At 44.9% G+C, this 15,040-nt stretch overlaps 2 protein-coding genes across 2 annotated transcripts in view; one reads left to right on the top strand and one right to left on the bottom strand.

Annotated features, from left to right (window-relative positions):
• Window positions 1–864: 864 nt before the first annotated feature.
• Window positions 865–6,082, top strand: slc46a3 (solute carrier family 46 member 3; the record flags this gene model as incomplete). The annotated part of the gene is made up of 3 exons (XM_080846651.1): window positions 865–1,044; window positions 3,012–3,912; window positions 5,922–6,082. The coding sequence occupies 3 exons, from the start codon at window positions 865–867 to the stop codon at window positions 6,080–6,082; spliced, it is 1,242 nt and encodes a 413-aa protein (XP_080702777.1).
• Window positions 6,083–9,797: 3,715 nt separating this feature from the next.
• Window positions 9,798–15,040, bottom strand: part of proser1 (proline and serine rich 1) — a 12,178-nt gene continuing 6,935 nt past the window's right edge. Inside the window, exons 9-11 of the mRNA XM_080850602.1 lie at window positions 14,282–15,040; window positions 13,179–13,323; window positions 9,798–12,332 (exon numbers count right to left, since the gene is read on the bottom strand). The exon at window positions 14,282–15,040 is cut by the window's right edge and continues 631 nt beyond it. Of these exons, the coding sequence (XP_080706728.1) occupies window positions 12,219–12,332; window positions 13,179–13,323; window positions 14,282–15,040 (1,018 nt within the window). The 3' untranslated portion in view covers window positions 9,798–12,218. The remainder of the gene's footprint in view (window positions 12,333–13,178; window positions 13,324–14,281) is intronic.

Below are 15,040 nucleotides of genomic sequence, written 5' to 3'. Positions count from 1 at the left end.
GATTGAGGTGAATATGTTGTTCAATTTATGCAGCATCTTTTCTAGTCACCCACCCACCATCTACTCTTTAGTACAGCAACAAATGAGGTATCTAAAGAACCATTCATTTATTTCTACCTCTAGTTTTGTTATCACAGCAGATTAAACCCAACACTGTATCCTGCTGGTGTTGGGATGAGGAGAGAAAAGCAAGTTTCTATTTCTTAGGAACTATCTATTTAATGAGAAGGCTTTAAACACCTCTGGGAAAAGTTATAATATATTTTCCATTCCTGCCATATCTCTCTCTGTCTCGCGCTCTCTTTTTCTCTCTCTCGCGTTCTCTCCCTCTCAGTCACACACCCCTCATGGGTATACACGTATGGGGATTAGTAGACTTCACAAACAATCAGGAAGTGATGGTGCCTTGCAGGTCTTTCAGGACCAGTTTACGGAAACACTACACATGGCTATGTGTCAAGAAGCTACTACCGGCTCTGCTTCACAGCTCAGAAATTGTATTTATAACAAGACTAGTGGACCTGAAAATATTTCCCTGACCTGAATCTCTCAGGTAAGGATTTGCTGGATGAGTTTGAGTTCTTTTTTGACCAACAATAGCAGCTCTTAAATCATTATCCTCTTACTGGAGTGCCTTCCAGTTCTGTTGTGTCACCCAAATGTGCTTGAATAACCAGGCTTATGTTGCTTTCCCTTCACTTCAGTTGTATTCAACACGTGAATTCTAGAGACACTGAGGAATGTGGTTTTCACATAAGAGTGAATTTGATCTGTGTTATGGTTTTACGCTTTCAGTATCGCCTCACTGCACACCTCACTGCAGTCTCCAGTGTCCTCGTCACCTCACTGTCCTCACAGCCTGAGATGGGTCGTGTTTTCCTAATTGAGCCGGTGGTTGGTGTGTACGCCTTTGCCATGTTCATGACCTACCCACTGGTCCAGCAGTACGTGTACCGGCGCCAGTGGGAGAAGATCATCGGCTCTCCCTACCCGACCGAGCTCAACATCTCACACTGCGGGGGCAACCAGAGCAACCAGCACGGGGTAAGATCATTGGTCGACCCTACCAGACCGAGCTCAACATCTCACACTGCGGGGGCAACCAGAGCAACCAGCACGGGGTAAGATCATAGGCTCGACCCTACCAGACCGAGCTCAACATCTCACACTGCGGTGTCAACCAGAGCAACCTGAGCACTCAGCATGGTGTAAGACGAGAGGGGGAGAGAGCTTACAATAGAGACTTATTGTTCTGAGGTGCTTAGGATTAGTCTCATTGGGAACTAAAGAAAGAACTGGGAACTGGTTTTCCTGATTGCCTACTCACTACAACCGGTTCCAACAGCCAAACAAAAATATAGCTTTGCCTCAGATCCCAAAAGATATGCACTTTTTAATGCACATTTTTCTAATGTGTAATTCTATACTGATTTAGTGAACCCAGGCAATGAATACAATAAACTCAAGGAATCAGAAACAGCTGGACTCCTTTTTCATGCTGGAAAGACTAAGCCACATAATAATTGACACATCATTTTTGTAGTGCAGATTCAATAAATAAGGGACACTGGTGTGCCAGTATGCTCTAGAACAGTGGTTTTCAAACGTTTCACCGTGAGTACCACCTCAGAAAATATTTGGCTTTCCAAGTACCACCATTGTAACTTTCATTGACCTTCGGTAGCATTCTGCATGATATGAACTAAGTGTTATTACTTCACTGTAATGCCTGATCAGGAGAATAAGCATGGCTCAGATAAATAACAAACTTTAATTATAGGGATCTGGTTGTTTTAATGAATTTTAAATATATTTAATGATTAATATCCTAGTCATAAAAAAATGGGAAATCTGCCTACAAGTCTGAGTACCAACAAGAGTGTACCACAGTTTGAGAACCACTGCTCTAGAACAATGGACCCTACAAGGTAGGAGGGGTCACCAGAGGAGGACAAGGTCAAAGAGAAGGAGGATGAGTGAGAAAGAGAAGGACCACAATGTCAAAGTCAAGTGGTTTCAGAAGAAGTTCAGTAAAGTATATAATGCAGTTTAATTTATATTTTACATTCTACTGTAAAATTGCTGCATTTGTTAATCTTTTCATACAGATCTGTCGATCAGCATGTGTTTGCTTGCTAGAGACAAAATTTCGCAAATGTGTGCATTCCTTATCATCAGTGTGGCATTGCAGCTTGTTTTTTTTTTTTTTTTTTACATAGTATTGTTTTGACAGTGTGTTCCTGTAAGGGTGTCTGTACACCAAAATAATGTAGATTGCCCTGAAAATAATAATTTAAGGGAAAAAATACCTTTTGGTAGAAGTGTTTTATAACTATTAATCTCTCTAGTGTGTAAGACTGTGTTTTTGACAGCTTGTGTGTGTTGTCTGAGAGCAAAGTTTGATTTTGACCTGGTAGTAAGATGGTTGTACCGATGTGAGAGATGTTTTGAGAATGTGTGTGTGCAGTTTTGAGAAAATGGTGAATTGTTTCAGAAAATGTGTCTTAGCAATTGGGATAAACTCTTATTTGTATAAAATAATCAGGTTTTTAATTTCTCTTACTGGAAAGCTTTATTTTGTTTAAGTTGGCTTCTATCCATCTATTCAATTAAAAGTTTTTCTATCTAAAAGTATGTTTTCTTTTTCCTTTTTGTGATGACTTCACCTTCTCTCGCTTCCTGTCTTTTTATCTTTCAGTCTTCTCACCCCCTCTCTCTCTTTCTGTCTCTCTTTCCCCCCCTCTCTCTCTCTCCCTCTCTCTTTCCCTCTCTCTCTGCCTCTCTCTTTCCCTCTCTCTCTCTCTCTCTCCCTCCCTCTCTCCCTCCCTCTCATCTTCCTGTCTTCTTACCCCCTCTCTCTTAATGTGTGTTTGTCAGGTTATTTCCCTTGGCCTCTCTTATGCACCTTTTGACTTCAAGACATAAGAAGCATGTTTTTCCCCCTTAAGTCCCTTTATTACAATAAATATATTTCTCTCCCCTCTGTATTTCTCCATCAGGCGAGCGTACAGGATGTGCAGAGGGAGACGTCTCTGTTCCTCCTCCACAGCGAGCTCTCCTTCATCTTCCCCAGCCTCGTCGTCTCCCTGCTGCTCCTGGCCTGCAGCGACTTCTACGGCCGCAAGGTGGCCATGGTACCGCCCCTGCTGGGGGACACCATATCCGTGCTGGCCTACGCCACCGTCAGCAGCTACTCCCTGGACCTCCGCTACCTCCTCGTAGCCTCCTTCGTCAGGGGGCTCCTGGGGGGTCCGTCCCCGCTGTTCGGAGCCTGCTTCGCCTACGTGGCCGACCGCTGCGACGGCGAGGGGAAGCTCGGGGAGAAGACCACGCGCATGGCTCTGCTGGAGATGCTGCTGGGCGTGCAGTCGGGCTTCGCGTCCGTCTGCACGGGCTTCTACATCCGCCTGGCCGGCTTCACCTGGCCCTTCCTCACCGTGGCCGCGCTCCACGTCCTCGTCCTCGCCTTCGTGCTCCTCGCCCTGCAGGAGTCCCTGGTGCCCGTCCAGCCCGCGCCCTTCACCAGCGCCCAGGCCCGCCGCGCGTCGCGCCTGAAGACCGTGGCGTCCCGCCTGCGCGGGGTCTGGCTGCTCTTCTCCGCCACCCCAAACCACGGCCACGGCCTCATGCTGACGCTCACGCTGGCCGCCTTCACGTTCTACAACATGGTGATGCTGGGCGGCATGTCCCTCTTCATCCTGTACGAGCTGAACGCGCCCCTGTGCTGGGACGAGGTGATGGTGGGCTACGGCGCGGCGCTCTCCTCCGCCATGTATCTGGGCAGCTTCGCCGGCGTCAGGCTGCTGGCGGGCTGCATGGAGGAAGTGCACGTGGTGCTCCTGGGCCTCGTGTCGCTCGCCGTCGGCTTCTTCATGGCCGCGTTCGCCAAGACCACCCTGCTCATGTATCTGGGTAAAGTCAGCAGGGACTTGTTGAGGGGTGGGGGGGGGGACCCTCAAATATTGATTGCTGGCCAGAGGGCCTGAACATGTCAGGCAATGTAACATTTAGAGACTGGAGGCAATAAATAGAAGGAGATTAAGATTTTCACACAGGGCTTAAAATGTCTACCCACCCCTCTGGCTGGGGAAGGGACCCTAAAAGATTTTGAGGGGTGCAGTGCTTGACAAGGTCCCTGAAAATAAAACAAGCTAGGCAATAAACACTTTTGAGATTTAGACTGTAGAGGTTGAGATCCAGGGGGCTACAATTTTAAGATACGGCCCTAAAGACCAGAAAAAAAGAATAAAAGGGAACAGCATATTAGCTAATTGAGACCAGGTTTTGCACTAATTGTATAAACTAATTGTATAAAGCTAGAAGACTTATAGGTCTTTTCAAGTAATACCTCAACAGTTTAACTGTCTGTATTTGTGTGATAAACTTCAGAGGTATTTTTGTGTGGATTATGCAATAATTCAATTAAATTGCTTGTTTCTCATATCAAAACAATGAAATAATGAAATTGGCAGAGAAGCTTAGTCTTAGTCTGATGCGTGTGCGTGTGCGTGTGCGTGTGTGTGTGTGTGTGTGTGTGTGTGTGTGTGTGTGTGTGTGTGTGTTTTACAGTGAGGGTCCCGTTGCTCCTGTCTGTTATGCCTTCGCCACTGATGCGCTCCATAATGTCTAAGATGGTCACGAGCTCTGAGCAAGGTGAGACACTGAGCTCAACATTACACTCAAAGGATCTCTTTCTCTTTTTTGAAGACAGGGTTAATCTCAAAGGATCTCTTTTTGAGACACTTAAACTCAAAGGATCTCTTTTTAAGACAGAGTTAAACTCAAAATATATATTTTTTTTAAAAGAGGTGAACTGAAAGAGGTAAACTCTAACCCTAGTCTTTTTAACATAGAGTTAGACTGAGCTCTGATACTGATATAATGTATATAATGATAATCCCTTAATCCACAATATGTAAGGGATAATGTATTGTCCAGAGGTCATTCTCCAAAAATAACCGACGGAGCGAACAACACCCCGACGCGCAGCTCATATAAAATTATTTTTTTGGAGAATGACCGACGGACAATACATTATCCCGCTTATTATACGGTTACTTGCCAAAAATAGAAGACATTCCTCCAACATACCTCTTTTTAATGATTTAGTTGCCGTTTCATGAGTTCTTATTTTTACCTCAGCTGCCATTTCTCAGTGTTTTTCCTTTTTTTTCTTTTCCTTCTCTCTTTTTTTCTTTTTTTTTGTTGAGACTTTTTACATGTCGTTCCAGATTAAATAATCTATAGATTTTAAAAGAGTGTAGATGGAAGAAAAAAATGTATGCTTAAAAAAACAACAGTAGATGTTAATAGGACTTCTTTTGTATATTGAGGGAAGTGTCATACGTCTACTTATATCAGATAATATGCAAACATGCCTTGTAAGTGTTCTGTTTTATAGGGCTTCCACTGGTCTGGTTATTGTTAGCGTTGTAAAGTTTGATTTTCATGTTATCAATTCTTTAGATGGAATTGTTTTATTTTTCTTCAGGCCTTTTCACACAGCTTGTGCAGTCATGAGAGTTCCATTGCCATCTGTTTGTCAGATTTCATGACCGTATCTGTGGAAAAGCAATTTTGTTGTAAATGGAAAAAGGAACTGGTCACCTCACAACGGTGTGTGTATTGACTTTGTCCTATGTAAAAAAAAAAAATCAATGCCACTTAATTTTTTTTTTTTTTAAGATTTATTTTTGGGCTTATATACCTTTAATTGATAGTAAAGTTAAGAGTGGGACAGGAAATGAGAGGTAGAAGAGTTGGGGAGTGGACAGGAGAAACGACATCAGGCCGGAATCGGACCTGTGTCCTCCATGAGCATCAAGCCCAAAATGTGGACGGCGTCATGGTTGCGACACAGTGCCCCCCAATGCCACTTCATTTTTGCCATTATTCTCCCCTCCTTGTGGGTTCTGTGCCAGGTGCTGTGTTTGCCTGCGTGGCCTTCATGGAGATGGTGAGTGTGGGCGTGTCCTTCCCCATGTTCAGCAGCACGTATGCGGCCACCGTCTCCTGGTTCCCCGGATTCAGCTTCATCCTGGCATCGGGCATCACTCTCATCCCTGTGACCTTCATCTGGTGAGTACCCTGGGCTTAAAGGCACAGTCTCTCATCCCTGTGACCTTCATCTGGTGAGTACCCTGGGCTTAAAGGCACAGTCTCTCATCCCTGTGACCTTCATCTGGTGAGTACCCTGGGCTTAAAGGCACCCAGTGCAACTTTATAGGCTTGAGACTCGAAAAATAAACATTCAATTTCTAGTCTTTTTTACACATAGTAAGTTTCAATAACTCCATACCATTACATATCGACATTCTAGGAGCAAAGATGAGACGTCGTTGTGTGGTGAGAACTGATAGAAAATCGTACACAACAACAATCGCCGGTGGGGAGAGGCCATTTTTCCATTGACTGGAATCCTGCTTTATTTATTGGTGGCACCAATAAATAAAGATTTGGGGGGAAAATGGCGGCGATTGTTGTTGTTTACGATTTTCTATCAGTTCTCACCACACAACGACGTCTCATCTTTTATTGAAACTTACTACGTGTAAAAAAGACTAGAAATTGAATGTTTATTTTTAAGCCTCGAAAGTTGCACTGGGTGCCTTTAAAGGCATCCCTCTCATCCCTGTGACCTTCATCTGGTGAGTACACTGGGCTTAAAGGCACAGTCTCTCATCCCTGTGACCTTCATCTGGTGAGTACACTGGGCTTAAAGGCACAGTTTGCAATTCTTAAGTCATCACCTCATCACCATACTCTTCCATACTCAGTGTTTATTTAGAGCAAAGACTTTAAGCCCTAATGGGGCCTCCTCCTCGGGGTTTATACAGTACCAGTCAAAAGTTTGGACACACCTTCTCAAGTTTTTTCTTGACGTTTATACTTTTCTACATGGTAGATACCCCTTTTTTGGTTTAGTACCGCATTCCATATGTGTTCTTTCGTAGTTTGAATGTCTTCAGTATTAATCTACAATGTAGAAAATAACACAAGTAAAGAAAACACTTCTCAAAAATGTTTAAAGGGGTGTCCAAACTTTTGACTGGAACTGTATATGGATTCATGTTCCTGCCCGAGTCTAAGCATTATGAAGCGAAACTCACTACTTATTTTTCATCCAAAAAATGGTGGTTAGCTGGTCAGAACAACTGAACTGTGCTCTCAGAGATACTGTATGTTGTGGGTAATACAACATTTAAAGTGGTTTAAGGCAGAAATGAAGCTCTAAGACTGAGCACACCCATATGGAAAAGGTTTGTTGTATACATAGAAAAGGTGCACAACACTTGCATGATACATCTGTGGATTTCAGTGGAGGTCAGTGGATTCTGTCTCTCTGTCCGCTGTCTGTCTGTCTGTCTGTCTGTCTGTCTGTCTGTCTCTCTGCTCTGTGCCCTTCAATCTCTGACACACAGTGTGTCATCCAGCATGACTAGATTGACCCATATCCCATACTTTTGGGAGGGAAAATGTGTGGTGTGTTTGCTGTGGTAAAGCTTGTATATATATTTCCTTGCCCTTTAAGATAGATTTTATATAAAACATATTGTTTCTACGTTACCATATATGAAAGGGGCCATAATTGTGTGTGTTAACACATGGTTATTATTGTATATAGAATATAGAATAGAAAAGAAACATATATGAATTTTACAAACATTTTCCATTGCATTGGTAGCAAATGGGTTAATCAGTACTCTGCGTAAGATGTCAGTCCCAGTGGTACAGTGTTTTCCTTTGCTCTCTGTGCCTCTCGTAATCAGCACTGTGTGTGTGTGTGTGTGTGTGTGTGTGTGTGTGTGTGTGTGTGTGTGTGTGTGTGTGTGTGTGTGTGTGTGTGTGTGTGTGTGTGTGTGTGTGTGTGTCTATGAGCAGTGCTGTTCGGCGGCTGCAGAGGGATGTCCCTGAGGACACCAGTCAGCTGATAACAGAGGAACCAGAGGAAAGCCTGTCTCTTCCACAACAGGAAGTGAGGTCGTGATGCCTCAGTTCAAGGACGGACTGATGACAACATGCTTCTATTTCTGATGAGCCTTGAGCGCTTGCATTCAGACATGTTTGGGTGAGAGGACAACAACTGAGGGATTTAAGAGCTATACTGTGCAAGCACATTATTACTTGAATGTATTCACTGATATCAAATTATATGTATAATACATAGGCTTAGATACTGTATATACTGTATGTGTGTGTGTGTGTGTATACAAAATCAGGAGTGTATGTAGGCACATACATTGTTCACACAAATTAAACATTATAAATAATCCTTTATCAAGGAAATCCAAAATGTCTCATGTACATTGTCCACTGATATACCAAGAAACACCCTCCCCTCTTACTCTCTTGCCCCCTAAGCACACCTAGTTGAAATCAGAGTGACTGAAATGCTCTCGATTAGACATATCAGGTGTGTTCCTTGTGTTCAAGAGTGCAGATATCAGAGCAGGGAAAGTTGGAAAGCAAGCAGTACAGTGTGAGTGCTGGAGATGAGGACTGAGAGCCACAGTTTTTAAATGATCAGGAACTGCCTGGTCACTAATTCAGTTCTGACCAAACCATAGCAAAACACTCTCACACTATCTCTGCAGGAAAAATACATTTAGTTATGTTTAGTTACTGGTTACTATGGCAGACCCTCTGGTGGCACTTCACTACGCCTTCACTGCTAAGCTAACCGCACTGCACTTCATTATGCCTTCACCGCTTACTCTACCGCACTGCACTTAACTATGCCTTCACTGCTAAGCTAACCGCACTGCACTTCACTACGCCTTCACTGCTAAGCTAACCGCACTGCACTTCATTATGCCTTCACCGCTTACTCTACCGCACTGCACTTAACTATGCCTTCACTGCTAAGCTAACCGCACTGCACTTCATTATGCCTTCACCGCTTACTCTACCGCACTGCACTTAACTATGCCTTCACTGCTAAGCTAACCGCACTGCACTTCATTATGCCTTCACTGCTAAGCTAACTGCACTGCACTTCACTATGCCTTCACTGCTTACTCTACCGCACTGAACTTCACTATGCCTTCACTGCTAAGCTAACCGCACTGCACTTCACTATGCCTTCACTGCTTACTCTACTGCACTGCACTTCACTATGCCTTCACTGCTAAGCTAACCGCACTGCACTTCATTATGCCTTCACTGCTAAGCTAACTGCACTGCACTTCACTATGCCTTCACTGCTTACTCTACCGCACTGAACTTCACTATGCCTTCACTGCTAAGCTAACCGCACTGCACTTCACTATGCCTTCACTGCTTACTCTACCGCACTGCACTTCACTATGCCTTCACTGCTAAGCTAACCCCCCTGTACATTTTTATGTCTTGTATTTTCCAACAGTTTGGAAGGTAATGCAAATGTATATACTATGAATGTTCCGTCTTTGAATTTGCTTCAATCCATGGCGAGATTTTTAGGGTTATTGTCATGTGTGTTAACATACCAATGTGTGTCTGAATCACTCTTTGAGTAAAATTGTCTTTCCTTGGTCTCTTACTTTTTGCTATAGTTCTTATGCAACAAATGATCTGGTGAACATTACCCAATAAATGAACCCACATTGTAAGTGCCTCCCAACCTTGTAGTATATAACCAAAGCATCAACTAAAGGTTATCATTATGTTTGCTGCTGAATTCATACAAAGCTACTCATGAAATTGAGAGAGGAACTTGAGAATGGTGCAATATTAATGTACTGACACACACACACACAGCATTTAGAGTGTTGAAACACCTTTAATTTTTGACAGTATTGCTACAGTACATAGCCTCTAAACCTACACAAGTCATCCCTCTGGACAGCAGCTGACGTGGCTCACTTGGTACCTCAGGCAAACATCTCTCTCTCTCTCTTTTACACACACACACACACACACACACACACACACACACACACACACACACACACAGCAACTGCCTAGGTCACCTTAGTCTTGTGGAGCCAAACATACATAACAGCATACATCTGGAGATCACTGTGGGAAGAATGTGGTCTAAGTGTTGGGTGGGAGTAGTAATGACTGTCAAGCATGGACATCCTGAGATCCATCGACACGTCATAAGTGTAGCAACCAGAGGGACCTACAGTGTGGAGCAGACCTAACCAATCATGGGTCCATTCTGGGAGGACCTGACGGATATTCTGGCTATTCTACTCTGGCTCCAAAAAGCACTTACTGCGCAGAATCTGGCTCCATTTAGAATATATGGAACCTCTCATTTTGATATTTGATGGCTTCATTTCAATATAGCGGAAGGACACACTGTCCATGCTTTTGACAGTCATTGGATGGCAGGTATTAGCATGCTTAGCGTCTTCAGCCTTGTGATGGCAGAGCCCTAAGAGGTACTAGAGACTCGGACAGATAAGAGTGAAAGTGAGTAGTTCTTTTGTCAAGATAAAACAGTTTAGGAAGGAAGCAGGCTTCGTTTGTGATGGCTTTTTTTACTGTGTAAAATAACGAATTTTCACGGAGTTGTCTCCAGATGTAAACTCTATTCAAAACCTACTTAACACAAGACTGACCTCTGCTCTGTCTAGGTAACCCAAGTAACCATGGCCACATGCCCCTATAGAGAACAACAAAAACAAAACAAACTGGAAAAACAAAACAAACAAAAACATATGGAACCGTTGGTTTAAAAAAAGGAAGAAGAGGAAAACAGAAACTCATTCAATTAGTCCGAGTAACTGAGCAACATAGCATCATGCCAGTTTAAAAAAAACAAAAAACAAACCCCATTCATTCAGCTCGGAGCAAATCATAGCAAATCACTCTCACACTATCCCCGCAGGACAAATAACTTTTGTTATCACATTTTAAAACATGAATGGAAATGTCCAGATCATATAGAAAAACAACTCATGGAACAGTGAGTTGGAGGAAAGCATGTCCATTGCACAGACTCATGCTCACAGCAGTAAAACCACAACCTTGCAAATGCCACTGTTTGCACAATGTCCACTGTAATACTCGTTTCATTTCATTGTTTCTTCTTTGCATCATGGCAATACAGCACACAACCTAAATCACTGAGGTTTCATCTCATGTATACATAAAACAGGAGCATTTCCATCAAGTGACACAGAATAACTGCAGCAAGTGCAGTTAACTAAAAACCAGAGTGTATGTGTAGAGACCTGGGGGTGTCAATCAAAATGTCTTTCACTCACTCCTCAAATATGATAGCTAATTAATCATCAACTTGAGCCTTGGATTATCATACGCTCTAACTTGTCGTGAAAGTGGGATGATCGGGAGGTTTGTGAATACGGTTGAAACAGCCTGCAATACAAGGCTATGGGGATCTGCAACAGGGACCAATCGTCAAATACTGTTCCATTCACACAGTACAGATAAAAGCTGGATTTTGTGTTTCTTTCAGCAGTCTTTTAAAAATCAATCTTCCAATATTATTTCATTATTTTGTACACACTATACTGCAACCACTGTATACTGGTGCGGGCTAAGACGAGAGCTTGTTTCACACACACACACGCACACGCACACGCACACACACACAGAGCGAATGTGTAAACATTTCATTTTGCTGATCAGTTTTCATGTAGTCTTCCTCTAGGCTGTGGTCAGCGCTGACAAGAAAACTAGTGAAACATAACAGTTAACAGTAAAACATGATTTCATTACGGTCAGTGGCTCAGACGCAGACCTTATGAACGAAGCCTTCATCTTCTCTTCATATCTCTCCCGTCCGTGTGTACACGTATACAGACCACCTCCCTGCAAGCACTGTCGCTCGCACACACACACACACACACACACACACACACACACACACACACACACACACAGGCTAGCCCCAGGCAAATGCCTATCTCATGTCACGTCCATAACACTAGCGTATTGCTAAGTGAAAATCTAATCCTATCAACATCATGCAGCCTCTCAACATCGGTCCAGAGCCCTCCTCAGATATTCCTCTACAGTCTGTTTCACATACTGCCGACGCCCGGCGGCGGTGTAGCGCTATGGCGTGATATGAAATGGACATATGACTGAAGTGGCCTGATGGCTTTTGCTCTAACCGTCCAATCATCATCTTCATCATCATCATCATCATCACCACCACCACCACTAGCCCTGTGAGGAGGATACCAGAGGCTGCCATCAGGAGAGGGTGTAAGTGGAGGGGGGTGGGGAGTGTGTGTGTGTGTGGGGGGGGGTGGGGGGTATCACTGCCAGTGCAGGCCGGGCTGCAGGGGGAAGGGGGTGCCTGGGCCGGGGGCGTAGTTGGCGTAGCCGTTGGGCTGGGGAGGGTAACCCTCCAGAGAGGACGCAGAGTGAGCCTGAGAGCAGAGGGGGGAAAGGTCAGAGGTCAGAGTGAAGAACACACTACTGTAATAGTTACAGAATAAACATGAACACACTAATGTAATAGTAACAGAATAAACATGAGCACACTACTGTAATAGTTACAGAATAAACATGAACACACTAATGTAATAGTTACAGAATAAACATGAACACACTAATGTAATAGTAACAGAATTAACATGAACACACTAATGTAATAGTTACAGAATAAACATGAACACACAAATGTAATAGTTACAGAATAAACATGAACACACTACTGTAATAGTTACAGAATAAACATGAACACACTAATGTAATAGTTACAGAATAAACATGAACACACTACTGTAACAGTTACAGAATAAAAATGAACACACTACTGTAACAGTTACAGAATAAACATGAACACACTACTGTAACAGTTACAGAATAAACATGAACACACTACTGTAACAGTTACCCATCAGGTGTAGTGTGAACCATGTTAAGGTGAGTGCAGGTATATGGATCAGGTGTGAACCATGCTAAGGTGAGTGCTGGTATATGGATCAGGTGTGAACCATGTTTAGATGAGTGCAGGTATATAGATCAGGTGTGAACCACGTTAAGATGAGTGCAGGTATATGTATCAGGTGTGAACCATGTTAAGGTGAGTGCTGGTGTATGGATCAGGTGTGAACCATGTTAAGGTGAGTGCAGGTATATGGATCAGGTGTGAACCATGTTAAGGTGAGTTCTGGTGTATGGATCAGGTGTGAACCATGTTAAGGTGAGTGCTGGTGTATGGATCAGGTGTGAACCATGCTAAGGTGAGTGCTGGTGTATGGTTGACGTACCTGCAGGAGGGCGGACTGCATGGCTGGGTTGTGGAGTCCAGAGAGGGCCGCGGGGGAGGGGCTGGAGGGGTATCCGCCCATGCCCGGGAAGGACAGCAGTCCAGGGAAGGAGCCTCCACCATGGGCCTGAAGACCACTGGTCAGGCTGCATACCAACAGACAATTACACTATGACTTACATATTACTCCATTACACTAGCGACTGACTTAGAAGCAACTGTGACTTGCACATTACACTAACGACTATGACTTTCCCATTACACTCGCGACCATGACTTTCTAATTACACTAGCGACTATGACTTACACATTACCATTACACTAGGACTTTCTCATTACACTAGCGACTGACTTAGAAGCAACTATGACTTGCACATTACACTAACGACTATGACTTTCCCATTCCACTTGCGACCATGACTTTCTAATTACACTAGTGACTATGACTTTCTAATTACACTAGCGAACAATGACTTGCACATTACACATTACACTATGACTTTCTCATTACACTAGCGACTATGACTCATTACACTAGCGACTATGACTTGCACATTACACTAACGACTATGACCGACTGATTACACTAACGACTATGACCGACTGATTACACTAACGACTATGACTTCCTCATTACACTAGCGACTATGACTTGCACATTACACTAGCGACTATGACTTACAAGCGACTCACTAACGACTATGACTTACACTATGACGATTTTGCATTTTAAACCACAAGATAGATTGATTTCTGAAAGTCTGGACAGCAAACAAACCACATTTGGAGGTGGTTTAAAATGCAAAATACAGATGAGTCAAATTATTTGTCCAGACCTTCAGAAATAAATCTGGATATGCCAAAAATCAGTCTGAAAAAGGACTTAATTCAAGTAATTCATACAGTGACGAAAGGGACAATTGAACATTCTTTAACACAAACTCTAGTTGGCTAGCCCAACTACCCACACACACATCCAAACACCAAAACTGAGACACAAAACACTCCATCAACCAAGCTGAACACACAGACACAGACATGCACACAGACACAGACATGCACAAACACACACAGAGACACACAGACACACAGACACACACTTACCCAGGCTGGCCCACCAGGGCTGGGTTGTAGTTGGAGCTGAATGCTGAGGCGAAGCCTGGAAGCACTGGTGACGCGCTGGGGACCCCAGCGGCAGCCGCTGCCGCCGCCACTGCCGCAGCCTGCATCGGAGCCACCGTTGCCACGGACGACGAGGCCCCCTGGAGCCCCATGAGCGAGGAGAGCACAGGACTGCCCGGGTGGCCCGCGTGCCCGAACCCAGAGAAGGCCTGGGGACTGTGGCCTGGGGGGAGCCCATACATGGAGGGGGAGGTGGTGAGCCCCAGGCCGAAGGGCGAGGCCGTCTGGGCACCAGAGTAGACGGCGGACGGAGGGAGGCCTGCGGTGGAGGACATGGGGGACACAGAGGAGGGCATGGAGCAGGGGACACCAGAGAAGGGGGAGGCGGAGGAGAAGGAGGAGAAGGGTGACTGGCCGGGGCTGGCACCGGGCTGCTGGGACGCCAGGACGGACATGCCCTGCAGGCCCGACAGGACGGGGCTGGACGACTGCGGGGAGCCGCCGGGGTGGCCCACGAGGCCCAGGGAGCGCGCCAGGGCGGCCGTGTTGGGCATGGCCAGCGAGCTGAGGGAGGGCGTGCCCGAGCGCGAGGGGCCTTTGAAGGCAGAGTGCACCGGGCTGCTGCTGCCGCTGTTCGCCCCGTGTCCACGCTGGGCCGCCATGGCACTCATGTGCTGCTCGCTGCCGAAGAACGCCGCCTGCTGGGCCGCCAGCGTCTGAGAGGGTTTGGGGCTGGGGCCG

The sequence above is a fragment of the Sprattus sprattus genome (assembly GCF_963457725.1).
Source record: "Sprattus sprattus genome assembly, chromosome: 1".
Classification (NCBI taxonomy): Eukaryota; Metazoa; Chordata; class Actinopteri; order Clupeiformes; family Clupeidae; genus Sprattus; species Sprattus sprattus.
Note: the sequence above shows the minus strand (reverse complement) of the source record. Positions and strands in the feature narration are given on the sequence as shown.